Consider the following 21719-nt stretch of genomic DNA (forward strand, 5'->3'; position numbering starts at 1 on the left):
CTCCTTTGGACACACAACTGAGGGGAGAGAAATAAAAGGGAAAAAAATGGAAAGGTAGTGTTTCAGAGGAATCGTTGGTTGCTAGCTGTGAGTTGAGTATGTTAGCCATGTATGGGCTGACTAGGATGGTGATAGTAAAAAACTAAAACAAAGCATGAACAATTCATAGAAAGACAGCATGCTATGAAAAAGATTAGGGTTGGGCGATATCGATCTCCTCCCCATTGTCATCACCTGGACACTGAATGGGCATTAATGCCCATTCCATATAATTAATTAGTACAAGTAAATCCTCAGCTGATATCCATTGTGTACTTTTGGGTATACACAAGTTAACTATTTTTTCAAACTGCAGAAATGATCTTCCCTCATGGAAAAGGGTCTGGTAAATTCCTCATATCATCTACAAAGCTGATAGCAGCATCTTCCATTGGGCAAACTTTTCTGAATAAAAAGGTAAATGGCATGTGGGGTTCTTTAATACATAAATATGTTTACTCTGTCCAAAACTGAGGGTAGGAAAATTACAAGACGTATCCAAAACAAATAATAGCCGATTCTTTATTGATGTAATGATAATTAATGTATGTATATTAATTACTGCAATACTAAAGGTTATTTAATGCGACCAACAACAAGAGTGAGTAATTCATACTGATGGATGGAAAAATAGACAATAAAATGATCAGATAGATGGTCAAATTTAAAAGTTTATAAGATGAAGTTTTTCTTTGCAAAATCATATTTGTCACATGAGATCTGAATTTAAAAAAATTGAGATTTGTGAAATACTAGAAATAAGAAAAAATAGTAAAAAAAAAAAGTAAAAATAGTAAGTAGTAACAATAATGTATTTTCTTCTATTTGACATTACCTCTTTGCTGAGATTTCCCTTTCTCTCCACCTCTTTTTGACTTCTTTTCTTTCCTCACCCTCTTTCCTTTTCTTCCTCAGAGAACATGAATTAAATGAGGGAAAGATGGATGACTCTGAACAGTCAAGAGTCTGACTCACTGGACATCTCATCAGGTGACCCCTCTTCAGCTGTGTCTGGGATGTTCATCCCCTTCATTGCTTTCCACAATATGAAAAATATCATCAATCACTATACATTTTTATTTGAAGGATGTGTTAAATCAGCAATAGATACAGTGTGTGTGTGCAAGTGTACTAGTATAAAAATACTTCAACCCTGCACTCTCTGAATGCCATCAGCTTTATAATAACTGATTCAATACTGTACTTTGCTACATGTAAAGTACACAATCTACACGATGAAACCTCTAAATTAGAAATTAATTTAAGTGTACTAGCATAAGAACATGCAAACATGTATGTTCATCTATAGACACACAGAATTGTTCTTGACACCTTACACCTCTGTGATTCACATTCAGACTGCTGCCCTTTGAGGAAATCCCGCTCTTCCATAAGGTCCTTTGGAATTTGGAATCTCAGGGCTCAAGTAACCTGCAATACAAATGAATTGTTTCAAGACAACGAACTGAAACAGTGGTTTAAAAACCTGTTTTTACAGTAACACAGCAATACATAGCTTTAACATCCTACTCAGTCTACTAATTGCCTACTTAGGTGAGGCATTTGCGTTTCAGTGCTGTACTAACACTAAAATTCTGCAAATGAAGGCGCTAATCACAGTCCTTGAGAGCTGCAGTTTTTGTTGCATCCATGCTCTACACTGCCTAATTTGACTAATTACTGCACCCCTGAAATGAGAAGGGAAGCTAATGTATCCTAGCCAAGTGTATTAAAGTCTGGTTGGAACTGCAGAACTGTGATTGGCCACCCCAAGACTGTAGGACCACCCATCCCATAAATAATTAATATATTATTCATAATTGAATATACTTTGCTACAAATGTAATTGTTCATTAGCCAATGAATTTCAGTAGCTAAAATTGATTTTGTGTGTTGCAGAAAAAGATTCATCTGCTTACTCTTAGGCACTTGATGTTTAAGTATAATACTACACAGGCAATTACAGAGATAAATATAAATTCCTCAATTTATACTCTAATTAAAGGTTTATTACCTTTGTTAAACTAATCATTGGTCCCTTCAGATATGTGTATGCTAGCTAATAATTTGTTACTCAGCTAACATGGTAAATTTAAGCAATATTAAAGTAGCAAATCCTAGCTGACTAAAAACAATATGACCAAACAACTTGCTAGAGCTGGCATAAATTATGCTAGTTATTATTAGCTAAGAATTTGGCAATGCAAAAAAAAAATAATAATAATTATACCCCAAGTTAACAAATGTTTACAGGTAGTTCACATGAAGATTGTTGGTTAGCATGCAAGCTACTAGTTCATTGGCTAAGACATGTAGATAGAGCTACATAGCTATAAACCTGAAAGTTGAATACTTGAAAAAATTGGCTATGTAGCTAGATATCTCACAATGCAGGTAGCACAGATGCAAACAGATAAGTAGGTCATGCAGTTAGAATTGTTTACTACCATTAACATCTTACCTGAGTTTCCTGAGGAGTCGTCACTCCGAGTAGAATTCTTTTTTGTGTGTGTGTGGTCCGAGGCAAAGCCATGGCACTCCTTTCATTCTCCATGGTAATTGCTCACTCACTGACCTCCTTGGTTAGCCAAGGTCCTCTCTGTTATCCTAGTTGTAGTGTGCTTACTTTTAGTAGAGATGGTAAGAGTCACCGATTCACATCGGTGCACTGGAATAAAAGTTCACGATGTGATTGCGCCGATTAAAAAAGTGTGCACCAGATACAATTTGGGATGAACTCGGGATGCATCCTTTCTAACATCTTTGCATTGGTAAAATCCAATTTATTTATATATAATTATTAGTAGAGGCCCTATGCCTTTATTATTTAGAAATGTGACCAATAATTTGTGACCAATAATTTTATATTTAGATTGAGTCCTCCTCTCTAAACTGTTTCTCAAGCGTGCTCTCTCATCTCCACTGCTGTCAGTGGCCAATTCTCGTCAAGTCTCTCGGCCAAGTCTCGCACGAGTTGGAGGTGTGTCCAGGCGAGTAACAGATTATCTTGGGGGAGGAAGAGCTACATGTTCCACCGAATTGCTCCAAATCAAGTGTTTGGCGACACTTCCGATTTTTCAAGAGAACGGACAATTTGACAAAACGCATACAATTTGCAAAATATGCTGTGCCGCTAGAAAACAAACAGCATAAATGAGATGCTTACTGAGTTGCAGTACTACAGAAACAAATATGTGAAGTAAAAATGGCACTTTTTAGTTAATTTATGGTTTGCTGCCTGCTTAAGAAGAACAAAAGAAATAAAATCAATTGAATTGCATAGCATCATATTCTTCTGCATTGCATAGTATCGCATTGAATCGCATTGTGTTGAATCAAATCGTGTCGAATCACTCTGCATCGCAATAGGGGTGAATCGTATCGTATCACATTAGTAGTTGCTTCATATGTATCTTTATTGTATCGGATCATTGGCAATGCATCGAGATGTGTATCGGATCGGCCTCAGTAATGGAGATGCACATCCCTAATTTTCACCAAAAACAAAACAAAACAAAAACCACTGCCGGCAAATGGATCAAAGTTCAGTGGAAAATTATAAATCACCATTAGTAAACCAATGTGTCTCTTTGGCAAGGTAAGCCATAGTGTGAGTCATTACAAATTTTGGGTAGTACAGCTTAGAATAAAGTGGTAATGATATAGTTAAATGGTGTAACAATTTGAAATTTTTCTCAATTAGCTGATTATAAATGTAATTTCTTAGATACTACATCAGAATAAAGGGGTAAAAACATGGTGCGCCATTAGTTGAAATTTAGTAATTATTAGCACTGAGTTGTAAAATGTGTATTTGCTATAAATCTCAACCTTTGGCAGGGTTTACAATAAATAAGAAAAAAGATCATTACATATCTCTTTTTAATGATGCTCTGCAAGACCCTAAGCATTAAGAAATACTTGGCTTGATTAAGGTGACTCTTTGACAGGTGGCACTAACATTTATGATGGCCACTGAACACAAATAAATAATTTTGTCACATTTATAGTACAACTGATGTGACTTTCCATGTACCACATAAAATAGGCAATTAAAACATTATAATTTCACATTTATATTGAATCGATATTTCACTTTTTAAAAAAGGCTTAAGTTTATGTTTACAAAAGAGTATTCTTATGGTACAACCACACTGAAATGGCAAGGCCGTCTGGCAAGGGCGTGTCTAAAGGGGTGGCACGGGGTGGCCCCCCTGAAATATGATTGCCCCCCCCCAATGCTACTGGGCTAGAGTACTGTCAATATGACAATGCTCAATGCCATTGGATCAGAGCACTGTCAATCGCTGCCTGTAAATTTGACAATGCTCAACGCCACTGGATCAGGGCGCTGTCAATAGCTGCTTGATTTGTGATGCGGAATCACAGTACCACGTTTTTCAAACAGGAGGAGAGACATAACTCGACCACAGAGCACATCTCTGTTCATGGTATGTACACACTCAATTATATATTTTGAAATATGTGGACTGGGGTGTTGTCATTCTCTGCTGCAATAAGATGCATAGGCGAACATCAGATAACAGCAATAGTTGTGAGTGATGAAGCCTACCAATGGTGGAAGGCTACTGAAGCCTTGATTGCCATAGTAAAGTCAACCCTCACAGGTATAACGGCTTCAAAAGCTCCCAAGAGTCCCATTATAATATTACGTAGCTAGTTAGCTTAGCTAATGTAACTTCGGCAGACTAGTGTTGGCGAGCATAGGAGTGACCCAGATGACAAGGATGGTTTTAGAAACATCTTCTATCAAATCCTTGACTCTATGATTGGGGAGTTACAGAAATACTTCTCCAAGCCCAACTGCAACATAATGAGAGGCATTCAAGCACACCATCCCAACAGCAACAGCTTTTTAGAAGAGTCACCTCTTTTTTCGTTCGCAGAGATCTACAAGTCAAACTTAGATGATCTGAGGCATGAGCTGCACCAAGCCAAAAGGATTTTGGAGAGGAAAAGGAAAGGAGGAATGCAAAGCCTGACCAGCATACTGGAGTTCACTGTGTTTCTGGAGCCTTTCAAAGAGGTGTTCCATGAATTCCCTAAAGTAAGCAATGCTGCTTGTGAACGGAGTTTTTCCCACCCTGAAATTGATCAAGAATCACCTACGAACAACCATTACTGATGAGCTACTGAGTGACCTGGGAGTGCTCAGCACAGAGTTACGGAGAGCAAGTCCTTGGATATGGACGAGTTTATTCGACTATGTAGTAGCCAGCACAAAAACCACAGAATACAGCTGTTCTGAGGCAGCGCATAGCCTACATGTGTGACAGTGCAGTTAACCCACTTGAACAGACACAGATTTCAAGTTCACAACATAGAGTGCAGAGACCACACATACACACACTGCAATGTTTGTATTGAAAATAAAACAAGTTAAATGAATAATTAATGCCTATGTGATGTTTTTTATTTAGTAGAACAAAATTGTGTTGTCCTATCCATGCAAAACAGTTATTCAATACAAAACTATTATCAGGCTCTTGTGCAGTGCCACTTTTCATGCAATACCATCTGTATTAGAGCACAGGGCACTGCACAAGAGCCTGAAAATCGTGCCTGAAAAAAGTTTTCTAAGCCAATTTTCAACACTCTATTTATTTCTGATAGAATTTTCTGATTTCCCATGCCCCCCGACTGGTTCTTGGTCCCCCCCTGTGCCACCTCATTTAAAAAATCCTGGAATTGCCCCTGTCGTCTGGGGCCACTGACACCACGAACAACTGGCCACTTGTGGGCCGATAAATTGTAATTAAAACCATGTACAGTTTAGAGCAGGTAATGATATGATTTACAGTCAAATAGATTAAAACAGCTGCCCGTCTTTAATGTAATTAAACAACTTAAAACAGAAACAGATTTCACACCTGCTCAAGTCCAATGATTTCTCTTCTGAAATATTTTTTACTCCCTCCATTCGTAGTCTGCAATTTTTGTAATCAGTGGAAAGAACCTTTGGACTGACCACCAGCTGCTTTTTGGAAGCCTTTTTCTCAAAATATTGTGTGCCTTTAAGGACTCATACAAAACAAATCAAAAATATAAAAGAAAAGAAAAAATCTTTCATATCCAAGAACTCTTGAGGTACAACCACACTTATCACAGCAAGGCCACCTGCTGCCGCAGACACCTCGAATAACTGGCCACTTGTGGGCAGTTAAATTGTATTCTAAACAACTGAAAACATAAAGAGATGTCAGACCTGCTTCAGTCCAATGATTTCTCTTCTGAAACATTTCTTTTTACTCCCTCAATTCATAGTCCGCAATTTTTTTAATCAGGGAAAGAACCTTTGGACTGACGGCCAGCTGCTTTCTGGAAGTCGTCTTCTCCACTTTTGATCCCTTGTCCGGATTTATCTTGAAGATGCATCTGGTGAATGAAAAACAGCAACAATGCAATAATTTCAGCAATAATGTGGAATCTACTTTGAATATACTCCTTTCATATTAGCAATACAAGTTGTAGAACAGTATGAATTTGTAATATTTAAATATAATGCATTCCAATTAAACACCAGCACAAACTGCACCCTTTTGCCACAGAATTAATCAACACCTTGCAAGGCGGTTTGCATTAGATTGTACAGGAGCCACTATTTTTCTGGTATTTCTATAACAGTTCAGATGCGATCAAACTGACTTCTGCTTTCTTACCTCTGCAAGAACTCCAGTGTTGCACCATGGGCTGCTGGGTAAGAGATGTTTAGACAGTAGTATGAGGCAAACATCAATGCAACAGCATCGCTGAAGACAGTGATGTGGCCATTCACAATGGTTTGGTCCACAGATAGCATGAAGTGCTCTGCTACGAAGGGGGAAGTCCCTGTAGTACATACATATACAAGAGAGGGTATCATCAACTTCTGAGCCCAAAGATCAAAATGTCCAGTCATTGAAATAATTTTACTTTATAAATCGATTGAATTTACATAAAAAACATCATAATCCAAACAACATCCAAATGGTTGTGTAAGAAGCATAGTCCATAAGGAATTGTTTGGATTTGCTCATTTCTGTCTGACAAGCTGCTGTCTCATGAAAAATCAGTAGTGCATCAAACCATGCATAAATAGTGCATGACTATAGCCTGAGCTAATGTCCATAAATGCCTTTTGCTTCTAGTCAGTAACTCATATCAGAAAATGAGAACTACCACTTTGAATTACCAGAATTACCAGTAGTATATTATAATAGTATAATAACACCAGAAAAAGAAATAAACTTCATCACACAAACTTACCACACAGAATAATGCATGGTGTACTTGGAAGTTCAGCACAGTCCACTTCAGAGGGTAGTGTTGTTTGATCCATTTTTTGGAACATCTGGTCCTCTTCCTCATTGAAGTATTTAAGCAGCAGTAGAAGAAACCCAGCAGCATTGACATCTACAAAATTCTTGCTTGATGTTTCCATCTCTCTGAAGATAGTCTCCATTTTCCCTGTCGTGTCACTACACTTAAAGTATGAAACAACTCTGGAATATTTATTAGCTATAATGTTGTCATCAATGTCCATGCCTGTAAGCTCTTTAAAATGAGTCTTCATGCCAGTTGTCTCAAATAAATATGGCCATTCATTTATCAAATCAGAGGTTTTGATTCCACTGATAATGTCTTTTCTCTGAGTGAAGAAGGTGGCCCTCATCATATTCACAATACATTTGGCGTCATGGCATCGTTCTCTGTACATTTTCTTTAACACTTTTTGTGCACATTTCTGGGATTCAGACGTTTCATCAGGTGGTAGCAACATTGGTTGCCAGTTGATACATCCATATGTGTCTAATCTTATCTTTCTGGGAGGGGTATCCTCTCCTTCACTGGTGCTAACAGCTTGTCTCTTTAAGGAAAGTAAAGTGTTTCCTCTCCTCAAGTTATCCACTCTGCTACCCAGCTGTTTTGTGAGTGAGTCATACCCACTGCCTACAATTTCACCTTCAATGATATCTGAGAATGCCACAGGATATGCCTTTGCCATCTTTCTTGCAATCTCACTGAGGTGTTTCTTCCCAGGTGTTGAGCATATTGTTAAGATTTCATTGACAATCAGTCTTATTATTTCAAGTCTCTCACTTTTTGTTGGTCGCTTCCCTTTTTCCAGCTTTCTGATGAACGCAGATGGCATCTTAACCCAAGGAATTTCAAAACTGAAATGCCAGTTGTTGTCAGACAGTTGACGAGGTGTGAAACCCGCACTTGAACTTGATGTTGATATGGGTGAGTTTGAACTTGCTGTACTGTAGTCACCTGAAGAGTTGCAGAAAAAAACCCAAAGAACAATTTAGGCCTGTGTGAAATGATGACGTGCAGCATACCCTGTAAAGCCTTTCATTTTTACACTATAAAATATGTGGTGGGTTAAATAAATTTTTAACTAATCATAGAAACAAAACAAAATCCATGTAAATTTATATCATTTAAGATGTGTCAATCTGAATAGAAACTATCGTAACTACCTACATAACACCTACATATTTGATCCGCACCAAGGATGCTGCTGCACAACTTGATTTGGTGATCGGAACCTCACCATTAAAGTCATTTAACAATAATTCGCAGAACAAAGTCCCCAAAATGATTGACCCAATTGATTCTACGCAATTCAGGCATGTACTCACCAGAAATCAACATCTCATCAGGCTGTGCTTGACTTGTATTTGAGGACCTTTGGTTGCTGGAGGGAATGTCCAACATATCTCTTTGGCCTGAATAAAGGACAAACAATTCTAATGTATCTGTCACTGAAAATGATTTTTTTAAATATGAAAGTCACATTGTGTACAAAACAAAACACGTACTTGCGGTTTTGAAACGTGAAAGAAGTTTCTTCACTTCCACTGGTTTTAGGACATGAAGAAGGTCACTTTCCTGTATGTAGTCTAAGTCCTCAAGGTCGTGGACTCCTAATTCCTCAAGAACCTCAAACAAAGGCTGAATTTCTCTTAGGGTTGGAAGAGTGGATGTAATGAAAGAGGCAAGAGCATTCTCTCCATCCATGACTATACAAGACAGATAAAACAGACTGAAAGGTTAGTATCCCAGGTCATTGTTCTTCATTTATAATTCAACTTCCAGACCATTACTCTGTAAGAGGTACAAGGGGCCTGAATGCTTCTGGCCCATATAGCCACCTCCAGCCAAATCAAATCAGAGTTAGATAAAATCACAAACCCACTTAAGTGTTAGCATAACAGTTGGTTTAGTTATGTAAATCTGTCTCCCTAAACTGCTACATGGCTTTAGAAAGAAATCTTTTGCTGATAGAAAGAAAGCCAACCAAAAAGAGCACTCAAACAAATAATTTATGAGTAAATAATAGAAATAATAAATAATTATATGAGTAATAATTATTAAATAAACAAATAACAAGGGACACACGGTTACTGTTTCCCACATTATGTGCAGGTAACACATGATCTGCTAGTTTGAGTAAATGGATAACTTGCATAAACTTTCAGGCATTCCATACTGTTGGAACGGATGCAGACAAATAGCCTGTGTTAAAGAGCATATTCATTACCTTCATACAGCCATTATATTCTTCTAGTTCTGACTTCTTAACAGATTAACAAAGACAAAATGCTAGCGTTGATTAGCATTTTCTCCTTGTTAACCCATTTTTTGGCTCTACACACCAGCAGTACAACTTCCAGTCCAGTCTAGAGCTGATTGACCGCAAAAACATAACTTACTGTTAAGTTAAGTTATAACTTCATAACTTTCTGTTATAAAATCTTTATAAAACATTTTCACATATGAAAAGGTTTACAACATGGTTTTGATACTTCTGTTACTTTTTATAAATGACCTAAATGTTTAAAAGTACTTTTGTTGATGTCTGTTTAATGACCAATATTTATTCATGAATACCATGCACTTGATGCCAAATACTCAAGAACTAGGTTGAAGCTTTACACCATTATAATGACTAAGATGTCATGCCACATTTATTACACCCTGGTAAAGTTATAAATAGATGCCACTTTACAATTTGATGCACAAAAAGGATAGTAAATTACCATGAGTTAACGCTTAACAAACTTATCACACATCAATTAGTCATTGCTATAGATGTGAATGTCTGTCATGTTACTATAAATGCAGGAAGATTAATTCATGAAGTACTGCCAAGAGTTAATGCTTAACCAACTGTCATCACCCATCAGTTAATCATGATGGTGAGGTTGTGAATGGTTGCCATTTACTACAAGGGTTGCAAAGAGCATGTGCTACTGACAAAGTAACATTAGTTAGTCTTCAAGTTCATGGTATACGAATTATTCTTGGTTAAATGCTGGAATAGATGTGTCAGGTCAGAGCAGTTACTGGTCTTAATAGATCAGTCACTGATTGTTTTACATCCTTGACTAACCTACAGTACCAGTCAAAAGTTTAGACACACCGAATTAAGGGGATTAATGGGAAATATGGACTCAATGTCATTTTGACCTAAATGCTTGAATTTGTTTTTCTTAGACAATTATAAATTGTGACGTTGATGCCTATGTATGAATTTCTTTCCAAAAAAATTAATTTTAAACACATAAAAAATGGCTATTTTGAAGAATCTAAAATGTAAGATAGTATATGATGCTTATAATATTTCTGTGGTCATTGCATAATTCCATTTGTGTTGTTTCATAGTTTTTATGTCTTTACTATTATTCTAAAGTGTGGGAAATGGTAAAAATAAAGATTAGTGTGTCCAAATGTTTGACTTGTACCTGTAACTAGTCAATCATATGCAATGATTATTCTCTACCTGCTGGTATCATTGGACTACAGACCCTCGGTGGAATACTTACTACCTTTACTACTTTAGAGAGGAGGATGGCATGTGGATGCTTATCACGTAATTTATTATGCTGAGGAGTTAGCCCTGAAGCAATCCTGCTTCCCACAGGAAAATAACCTCACATTTATTTGATTTAAAGATGCAATCCATGAGAATACTGAACGCTTTACTTCAAATGTCAGACTGAATTTACAATGGGTGGCTCAGAGATGAATTCAATATTGCCCTAATTTTTTTAACCTTATTGGGCTGGGAAATCTGTGGTTATGATGGCCAGACGCATGTTCCAACACAGTTTCCAAGACAGTTTCAAACTACTATGCACCACATATATTATCCAAGGTGGGACAAGGGGGAGCACGCTCTGATATTCAGGGATGGGAGGGTTACTTTAAAAATGTATTCCGATACAATTACTAATTACCTGTTAAAAAATGTAATCAGTAACCTAATCCAAGTATCACAATATTAAAGTAACGTAACTTGACTGGATTTGATTGGATGTGCTGGTGAAATTGTTTAGCCGTTTTATGTTTTATGTTCGTTGTTAGGTTTATTAATTGTTTGTCCAGGTATTCCTTCCGTTGTCACGCGCGAATGCATGTTTAGATTAATAGCAGTAACTATGCGCATTTACTAACTATAATGTTAATTTGGTTGGTAGCTAGCTAGTTAGCTAACAGTACTAAAGTTGTCAGAACAGGTTGCTTGCAGTGTCTGTGGTAAAATTAACTATTTGGTCAGAAGAGACGTGATGAGGCTGTATTAGTTTGATAGCTAGCTAGATAGCTATTAGTAATATGACAGTTGAGGAAAGTGTGTGAAAGCCAAATTAGCTAGCAAGCTATCTAGTTTTCTATGTTGCTTTTTTATTGTAGCTAGCTAGCTATGTGTTTGTTTGCAAGGTGATATTTGTATTTGTCTGCGGAATGTGATAGTAGCTAGCTAGTTACGTTTATTGTTTTGTTTGTATTGTAGCTAGCTAGCTAGATTTGTCTTTGTAAGGTGGTATTTGTACTTTTCAGTTGAATGTGCAAGTAGCTAGCTAGCTAATTTGGCTTTCACGCACTTTACTAACTATCAAACCAATACAGCTTCATCATGTCTCTTCTGAACAAATACTTACATTTACAACAACAGACAGACTGTGTAACAGAGCGGAACTTGACTTGCAGCGTCCGAAGGTGTGATAATATTTATTTATTATAAAGGAAGATATAACCTCCCAAACCTACCAATGCCAATCTCCCTTCAAAAAAAAAGACAATCCCCAGGCAAACTTGACTCAGCCCCGGATCTTTTCAATAGCTAGAAACGTCCCTGGCTGTAAAGCATTACTTGCACTGTACTGTGATGTTGTTCCCCTTTTCTGCTTTAAAGACAAACTAATGGCGAAATTTCCACCCAGTGAGAGCATTTTTTTCACGAGAGGCCATGATAATGAATTGGCAACTGTAAGATTGGCTATGGTTTCACTCGAGACCAGAGTGGTGTTGTGAGACTTGTGAAGTGTTCTAATGTGTGCGCACTTGCATGGTAGTATATCATTCTTTATTTTAAAATGTATTTTAAAATTGTAATCCTGCCAATAATCCCCATTTTTACTAAATGTATCGGTAATCTGATTACGTCTTTTTTTCCTGTAACTGTATCGGAATACAGTTACCTTTTTTTGTATCCTAATTACGTAACGCCGTTACATGTATTCCGTTACTCCCCAAGCCTGATGATATTACACAGTACACATATAGCATGTATAGAGCCACGTCCACACACACTTGCCCAGAGTGGCCAAAGATCACAGTTTTAATTCCATTCACAGGCAAGCATTTTATTTTCAATTTTCTATAGCAACATTTAATCTTTTGCTTTGTCTCAGTTGATATTTGAGTTCACAAATAATACATATTAGCTAACATGCACTGTAACTATGATACACCATGACATTAGGGATGCACCAATTGTGAAATTCTAGGCCAATACTAATAGGTAGCTAGCTAGGCAGTCTGTAGTGAGTGTTTTAGCTAGCTAGTTAGCTTAGTGTGCCAGGTCTTCCTTTATACTTCGTGGATATAACCTTAAAACCAGCTACTGTTCTGTTTTATTTCTTCAAAAGGTAGATACAGACACACGTCAAACTTTTGGTCCGCTTTGCCATAGATGCTGACTGAAGAGTTACCCTGCTCCCACCCTGAGTATGACGTAAGAGCAAAATGGCCACCATGTGAATAAGGCTAATTATAGTACCACCTATTGGATCTTCTCCGATTCTGCAGTTGGGTAGGCTACTGTTGTCCGAGTCAGACCGCAATTAACCAACACAACATTTAGCCCGCGCAAAATTGATGCCACACAACAGATAAACATCGGCCATTGCCATCAGTGAATGTCATCTTATATCGGCCCATATCAACGTTCGGCCGATATATCGGTGCATCCCTACATGACATTTTATCTTTTTCTGATTATGAACTAACATTTTATTAACCATTTGTTAATGCATTTGTTAACTATTTACTAAAGTCCACATAAGTCCTGTCCATGCTTTGTAAATGTATCAATTAATAATTTATTTCTGCTAACACATTAGTTCATGTTAAAGAGTCTAACCATACCAATAAGTTAGCAGTACCATGAAAAAATATGTTGCAAACATTGTATTTAATTACAAATGAAGTGGCTTGGAGTCAAGAAGGATTCTGGTGTACTCTCTGTGAGGTTGGAAGGGACTTCTTAATTTTAACGAAAAAGGAAATACAGGTGATGCTTACCTTCATTGCAACTTTGTCTTCACACAATTTGAAGAAAAGCAATTACGGCACCATAATTTCCTAAACCTGAATTGCAAGATGTACAGGATAAATAGTGATTTTGTTCTGATGAAGTCCAGTTCTTTGACTTAAAGATTAGTCAGACTCCTGGAATTTCCCATTTCTTCCCAAAAAACAAAATAAAAAACCAACTTATTTATATGCAATTAAATAAAACTGATTGCACATGTTTCTTTTTTTAGTCTTACTACTCAGATTAATTTAACCAGCTCTGTAAGAGTAACATCTCATTAGTTGCTGTATGTATAGTTTCCCAAAGAAAGCTATAAATGAGTTCTCCATGGAGTTTGTTATAAGGAAACATCACAGTCAATGTGTTCTCAAAATACAAACAAAAAGAGAATGAGTATAAATAAACAGCAAATTATAATTGCAATAGTTTATTGGCTTACCATTTTTTCTGGACGTGTTTAAAGAAGCCACACACAAATCCACAATTTTTATGATGTATACACGGGCTAATATAATCATTTGTGTTATTCAACAGAAAATCTAAGCAAGGAAATGACATCACAAAAGGGTAGGATTCACAACCAACTGTGTTAATGGTTTTAAAGTGGTTCTTTGCATTGACTTCCACAAAGTTGATGTATTATGCACTGCACAGTCAACATTAGAAAGAAATAGCTGTTTGGTAAGATTTCAAACCCTGGTGTTTACTTGTTATTAGATTCTTAAAACAATGATGGGCGTTTACAGAAGCATTATGATGAGTTTGAAAAACCCAAAAAGGAACATGAGTGCAAACTGAAACTCTCTTTTAAAAACACCTGGAAGAACACCCAGTATGTGATTATTTCAACAAAACAGAAGTAAATTGTTGCATTTTTTCTAAATTTTAGGATTATTTTTCAGAGAAACTGTTGCAATGTTATCGGCTACTGAACCAATTGACTTACTAGCACAAAATATGGTGAGCCATGCCCGCATACAGATGTCAATGCTGAAGACCCTTAAATGGTCTAGGATCTGTGGCCTTACAACAAAAGTTCAAATTGATTGCCCTATGGCTACCATATTGTTTCAGTCTACATACACTATAGTAATGAACAAGCTTGATAAAGGTACCTAATATGTAAAATACCATGCTAGTTAGTTCTTTACAGTAAGACATTTGAGCCTTGCCCATGATAAAATCAAGCACACCATATGATTGAACGGTCTAATGACTGAACAGCAAATTTAGCATCAACTGCATAATCACTCATTTTCATATTAATGGAGACTGCTGAAATTTGACAGTCTGCTTAACCATTTAGTTTACAACAGGAAGAAAAGGTTTAGGATTTATTATCTTAGATTCACATGAATTTTTTTGCTTATGGCATCCATAGTATTTGGCGCATAGACCTGAAATGAACAAAACTCATGAACACAAACCCATATATGCCAAAAATAATCATTTTGAGCATAATTAGCAAAAGGGAACTGAAACCAAAGCAGGAACCATAATTTTCCAGTGTCACTTCCAAAACGCCACACTCAAAATCATTGAAGTTTATTTTTTATCTCAAACCATTTGACTTGTCTGAGTTGTGAAATATATAAGAGTCAATAGCCACAAACTGCAAAGGAGCTCAGAGCAGTTCAGCTATTCTACTGCCTGGAGACTTTCCACCAATTTAGGGCACTGAGGGTCCAAACAAATTCTATTCATGAGCTCTTATTTCAGAATAATGATCACCCACATGTGACTTAATATTATCTTGGGGTCAGGAAGTTTTTCCAATTTAACGTAACTTGTAACAGTGCACCGTAGAGCATCCAGCGTCAATCCAATTATAAAGGGTGCTTTACCAAATAAATATTAATTGATTGAATCAATCTCCCACAGATAGACAACACTTTGTTTGATTTCTACTGTACTTGGTGAGATCACCACAATACGAATCACATGCAGGCCATGGCACTTAGAGAAAGGTTGCAAAATCATTTGTACTTTTCTGGGCTGAAATGAAGCAAACCTCAACTGTAAAAGTTTCTTGTTCAGTGCACCAGATTTGAATCACTTACAAATGAACTTGGCTTGAAAGTGCCCTTATTCATCCAATTACATGAAATCTGAAAAGAAGAAATATGTCCATTTTCTCATTTTTCTGAGGCAAATGAAACAATGTCTCTTTTGATCTGTGTAAATGGGTTATTTTGCCAGCAATGCCCCAAATACAAAGGCTGTTTTGTACAGTGTTACATTACTGATGACCTATGATTTCAGATGAGATGCATCAGTTCTTTAGAAACGCTAATGGTGAGTAATGTGAAAACTGTCAATTGTAGCTGGCACTCTAATTAGACCTAATCTTTTTGATACACAGTCCCACATTTACATATGCTGTGATGTGCATTAGTAAGGATTAACACTAATGGCAGAATTAGGGTTAAAGTGGTCAGAATAAAATGTTCTTTAAGCGCAGAGGAAAAAGCTCAAGGGTAAATTATAAATGCAGGGTTCGTCTGGGGAGACAGTTCTTAATACAGCTGCAGCGCCTTAAATCAAATTTACAGCCGCGGTTTCCTTGGCTGAACAGCCAGGCACCCACATAAAGATAATTACAAAAATAAATCATAAAACATAATTACAAAAATGGCTCCTGCTGCGCCATCAGAGCTGGCTTTATATGGTGAGATGCATGGAGGAAAAAAAGCAATGCACATTGTGATTTCACTATACAGGCAGATGCGGAAAATGTATTGCACGGGGGGGGGGGGGGGGGGTTGCAGCAGTATTTGTATACATTTTTATGCTAAACAAAGAGCACCTAAAACAAACAATAGTTCTGGAGTTAGAGGGCATGTATTACTGTATTTAATATGTGCTTTGCACTGTAAGGACATGAATGAAATTCATTTCCTCTGTCAGTTTTTATAACTGGTCTTCCTGCTTCATCAGAACAAGGGATCACACTGGGCAGTCTCTCTCTCTGAGCTGGTAGCATACTAAAGTGCTAAATATGTGGTGGAAGTTCCAAAGGTGCTATTGCGTTTGTTCCAACTGTTGCATTCATGCAATTCATCTAAGTAACTAGGCCTAACAACATAGATACTGTACAGAACTGTAAGTGTTTTATATAATATAACCAATGCCAATAGTGTAATGTAATATCCACAAAGAAAGTAGTATAACTCCAATATTCTGTCAACAAATGTTGAACGGACAACTGAAAAAAAAGAATTAAGCCAAAAAAAAAAAAACCTAAATACAAATCTGTAAAGGTACTATAGGCTAGGGGAGGCTAAATAACATATTTTCTGGTTAAAAAAAGAAAAATGGACATCAGAATCACTACTAAAGATAACTATAACCATTCTTGTGACTAACTGGCTAACTTCTTATATTCAGGCTAGCTGGACTGCAAATGTCTCCATGTGTCAGTAGTTAGCTAGTTAAATAGCAAACAAATGAGTAAAAAGTCGAGTAGAGAGCATGACTTTGCCACACCAAAAGTAGGCAATTCTTACACACTACCCAGAGATATGACACTTAAGTCTACCATATACAGAGTTCATGACCAGACCAAGTACACTGCTAGATGCACTTTGAGCAAAATGACACCCACAGCTTGGCTGAATGGCCAGTTTTCAAACCTCTCATATTCTCAATAGCTTATTTCCAGTTTTTGCATTTTAACTTATCAGCAACGGTGTAATAAGATGAAAATCTTATTTTAGGTACATTACACAACTCAAGCAAAGATTATTTTCAAGCTCTATAAAAACTAAGGCTAAATGTTGTACCAAATCTCTCATGACTGTGTATCTACTAATAGCATATCTAGTATCCATTTCACAATGAATTTTAGAAAAGTATTACGGAAACAAGGTCCTGGGTTTGTAATGAACCTTATCGTCACACTTTTTGATAAAGTAAATTACATACTGTATTAAATGAGACAAGGTAGATTACTCTTTTCACCTTATTTACCAGCCATTTTGCCCACAAAAAGGTCAGAGAGCTTTACCTGCGGCTTCTGCTTTGGGCTCTGTGCTGATAGCCTGTGCTGAGACAATCTCCAGCTCCGGGTTGACACAGGCAGGGGAGGAGACCGTATCCCCAAACGGCACAGACGTACCACTGGAGGACTTCACCAGCTCTTCATTTGGGAGACCCTCCAACAGGTCGCTGTGGCCAGGAAGCTGTAGGCCCATCAAGGAGGCATTCATGTTCTGATTGGGTCCGCAGGAATGACTGGGTGGAGGTCTCTGAAGGGCATCTGGCTGCCTAGGGGATGGGGTAGTCATCTGTAGCCTGCCTTGACCACCGGGAGCAGGGGCACGGGGAGGTTTGACCATTGAAGGGTTACCAGAGGGTGAGGCGGACATGGCCACAGGGTCCATATCTGCAGAGGAAGGCTTGTGGGGCAGTGTGTGAGGCAGGGAGGAGCGGGGAGGCGGGTGGGCCTGAGAGGTCTGTTTGGGCGACTGGGACACCGGGGCACTATCAATGCCTCCAGTCAGTTGAGTGTTGGCCACAATGTAGTAGTCCTCAGGCACCTCCTGCTTTATTTTCTTCACCGTTGCATCGGGCTGTCCAGAAACCAGCCCGGGGTTCCCTCTCTTCCTGAGAGTGGAACGCGACATATGGTGCGGCTGGGGCTCGTAATCGCCATCTTCGTCTGTAGCGGAAGACTCGCACACAATGTCAAACAAGGTGCTGTTGTAATCCTCCGTGTTGTCGTCCACCTCCGAGGGCTCGCTGCAGTTCGAGAAGTCGCAGGAGTCCCGCGTCTGACCACAGTCCCCCTTCCCCTTCGATGCTCTGCTCAGGAACCTGTCCCCGGGACTGGGCTGTATCCCTGAGCCCCCCTGGAGGCTGAGGCTGTCGGAGGTGATGCTCCGGCTGTCCTGGTAGCACACGCGTTCCTTGGGCCCCGTCCTGCAGGTGGCGGTCAGGGGCCAGTGGTAGGCGTGGCCAGCGCTGCAGCCCCACATGGCGGTGAGGTTGCCGTGGGCGCCCTCGGTGAGCAAGTGCTTGAGGTTGGGAATGAGTGTGCAGATGGTCCCGTGGCTGTGGGCCCAGCTCACCAGCTTAGACAGGTTCTCAGACGAAGTGTGCAAGCAGTCCTCCATGACAGGCTCGCTCCTCTGCAACAAATGGAAAGTTGCAACCTTACAAAGCAATTTAGGCATGGTCACCATACAAAAACACATTTCAGTATCTCTACAGATAGGAGCTGGGCCCCTTTGCAGTACTACACAGATGACTGTTTCAGCAAAATCTCATAGTGCTTTACGAAAATTCCAAAATAAGATAAATGGAGCTCTTTTGAGAAGCAACCACACTCAATAAAATATCATTAAAGTGCACAGCAAAAGAGAAGACCATGCAAAAACAAGAGACATACAGAAAAACTATATAGGTAATAAAAGTGAGTTTTAAGACAGGGTTTAGGCTAAAGGCTGAAATGGCGAAACCCAAATTTAAAGGAATCACACTAATCTTTGAATTCCAAGAACACTGGATAAGAAAAAGAAATTCCCTCCCATCATTATTCCACATCATTTGGGACTCTGCTTTTAAAAAAAATGGATAAAATTGACATTTACGTTTTAAAAACATTTCTCATTTTAAGCTGGAAGGTTCCTCTGCTAGATGCTTCAAGCATGGAATAAACTTGATTGTGCAGTGCTTTCATGCAACTAACATTTCTTCTTCTTCTTCGGCTTCTGCTTATTATTATTATTATTATTATTATAACTACTACTACTATAGCTACTAATGGCTTTGGTGTTGTTTTGAAATTCTAAATTTTCACCTTCTATCCAATAATGAGGGATACAATTTGATGTTGACAAATAATTTCAATTCTCATCTTAACGGGAAAAAAAAGTCTAAGTATCGCAATTCCGGGCAAAATCTGTGACCCTGCAGCCATGAAGAGCGATAAAGGCCAAGCTGGCCGCCCTAAGCAGGCTGTCTGAGCCAGGCTGGGATAGCGCCCACTACACCAAGGAAAGATGAAGCCACATAACGAGCTAGAATAATTCATTTTCATAACTTGCTAGATAGCCGATCACCTAATCTGCAATTCGTGAGCACCAGTTAGCATTTATGCGAAAATAACTTAATTTTTTTATTTATTAAGCATAAAGCTTGCTTGCAATATTCGTTGCAGTCTCATATTACAGCAGTAAAATCAGGATGGAGAAATTGGTAGAACCTCTTAATTGGCTAGCTAGTTAGCCAACAGCAGCGTTTGTTTAGCTAGCTAATAAACTCCTGCACTCTCCCACACCCCCATGCGATGAACCTGACAGCCATTAATTAGCTATTACAATGACGGACGAGACTCCAGCGGGACGATCCCTTATACACGCAGCATTAGCTACATATAAGCCTATATGCATGCATGCTAGTATAACAGAGTTAAGGCATAGCATGCTGCTTAGCAGATGGATAGCCCCGCTAGTCCCCTGCATCCACCTCAAGGACTGTTCTGAAACAAAGACGCGTAAGGGAAAAACAGATCGCTTACCTTTACACCAACAAAGCCTTATATGTGCCCTCACTCGAGGTGCGGTACGTCGTGAGACATTTATTTTCCTCGCTTTCCTTCCACTTATTTCACTGAAATAAAGCACGATCGCCAGAAATCCCTGCTGTACCCCCACCGTCATATATATATTTTCCAACACAATAAAGAGTCTAGGCACACGACCACTTCCACGCACGAACGGAAACACGCACAGTGACTGTACCAAAGATCATTTACCAGCAGGGAGATGAGCCAGCATGAGTACCAATTTAGGGTCTCAAAGTAGTTCCGGTTGCTGGTTTAACGAGTAGATGAGAACCAAATAGGAACTGTAAGCCTTTGTTCGCACGCAGTTTCAAGCTGCTTTCCATGTTTATTCTAGTTTTTGGTCAGCAAAACCTCATAAATTTCAATTTAAAACGTACCGATTACCGTTCAGTTCTGAGTAGAGTAATATTAACACCAAAAAGCGAAGAGGTTCGGATATTTTAAAATCGATCACAGACTCCGACCCATCCCGGTAAAGCCAACAAGCAAAGAGTTCACTCGCCGAATGCATTAACTGAATCCTTATTTGACATTCTACACTTGTATTTTCTCAGCTTGTATTAAGTGAATCTGCCTTTAGCCTATTACCTGAAGGTGCATTTGCATTCTGGTTTGCTAATTCAATGTTATATTCATTGGTCTTTGAATGCATATTCTAAATTCAGTTTGAAAATGTTACATACGAATGTCATTACCTGTAGCCTAATTTAAATTTTGGAGAACGTAAAATTCAATTTAAAGGGTCAGTTTCACATTCAAATGCTCAGATGTATTAAGATGTGTTTTCCATATTCAGTTTTCAAATTCAACATGTCCAAACATATAATGGCCCATATGGTGGTGATGCTGCCTCCATGTGAAGGAGAACCTTCACTTTCCTGTCTAAGGATTGCTGTCTTTCCATTTTCAACCCTGTCAATAACTGAACTCATCGATCAATTTTACTGAACAGGTTCATTGTTTAACTGTTAATTGTCCTTGACTCATTTTCAATATGTATGTTTTACTTGTGGACAACCAGCCACTGGTTAACGGACCACACCTGCCCGATTCCTTTTTTTTTTTTTTTTTTTAAATAAATCACTCGCTTTTTGAACACTTGCCCTTTTGTTTATTTTTGAGATAAGTGTCGGCCAGCCTCTCAACAGTCCATAACTCTCTTTTCTACCCTATGAAAGTTACAATAAATTGGTAATTATGAAATCCAATAAAAATCACATTCATCAGCACACACACATCAAAATTAACAAAAAATTCTCCTTATGCTATGCACTCAGTGAACAAAGGTGTGTACAAAAATAAATGCACTTCACGGTCTGTACAAGTAGCTAAAAACAAAAATCTGAAGCTTCAGCTCAAACTAAACGAGCTGTTCCAAAGGAGCACCTTTCCGAGAAAAGAGAGGATACTTTGCCGAAAACAGTTTTGATCGATTAATGTTTATTTTAGACATGGCAACATCCAAAATGTTGGATGTTTTTTCATCAAGATGCTTTTTTTTTTTTA

At 38.2% G+C, this 21719-nt stretch overlaps 1 protein-coding gene across 1 annotated transcript in view; it reads right to left on the reverse strand.

The window, feature by feature from the left end:
• Window positions 1-20349, reverse strand: part of LOC118777963 (uncharacterized protein KIAA1958) — a 38712-nt gene extending 18363 nt beyond the window's left edge. The window contains exons 1-2 of the mRNA XM_036529241.1: window positions 20166-20349; window positions 17652-18774 (exon numbers count right to left, since the gene is read on the reverse strand). Coding sequence (XP_036385134.1) covers window positions 17652-18759 — 1108 coding nt within the window. The 5' untranslated portion in view covers window positions 18760-18774; window positions 20166-20349. The remainder of the gene's footprint in view (window positions 1-17651; window positions 18775-20165) is intronic.
• Between the last annotated feature and the right edge of the window lie 1370 nt (window positions 20350-21719).

Source organism: Megalops cyprinoides, chromosome 5 (genome assembly GCF_013368585.1).
Source record: "Megalops cyprinoides isolate fMegCyp1 chromosome 5, fMegCyp1.pri, whole genome shotgun sequence".
In the NCBI taxonomy this organism is placed as follows: domain Eukaryota; kingdom Metazoa; phylum Chordata; class Actinopteri; order Elopiformes; family Megalopidae; genus Megalops; species Megalops cyprinoides.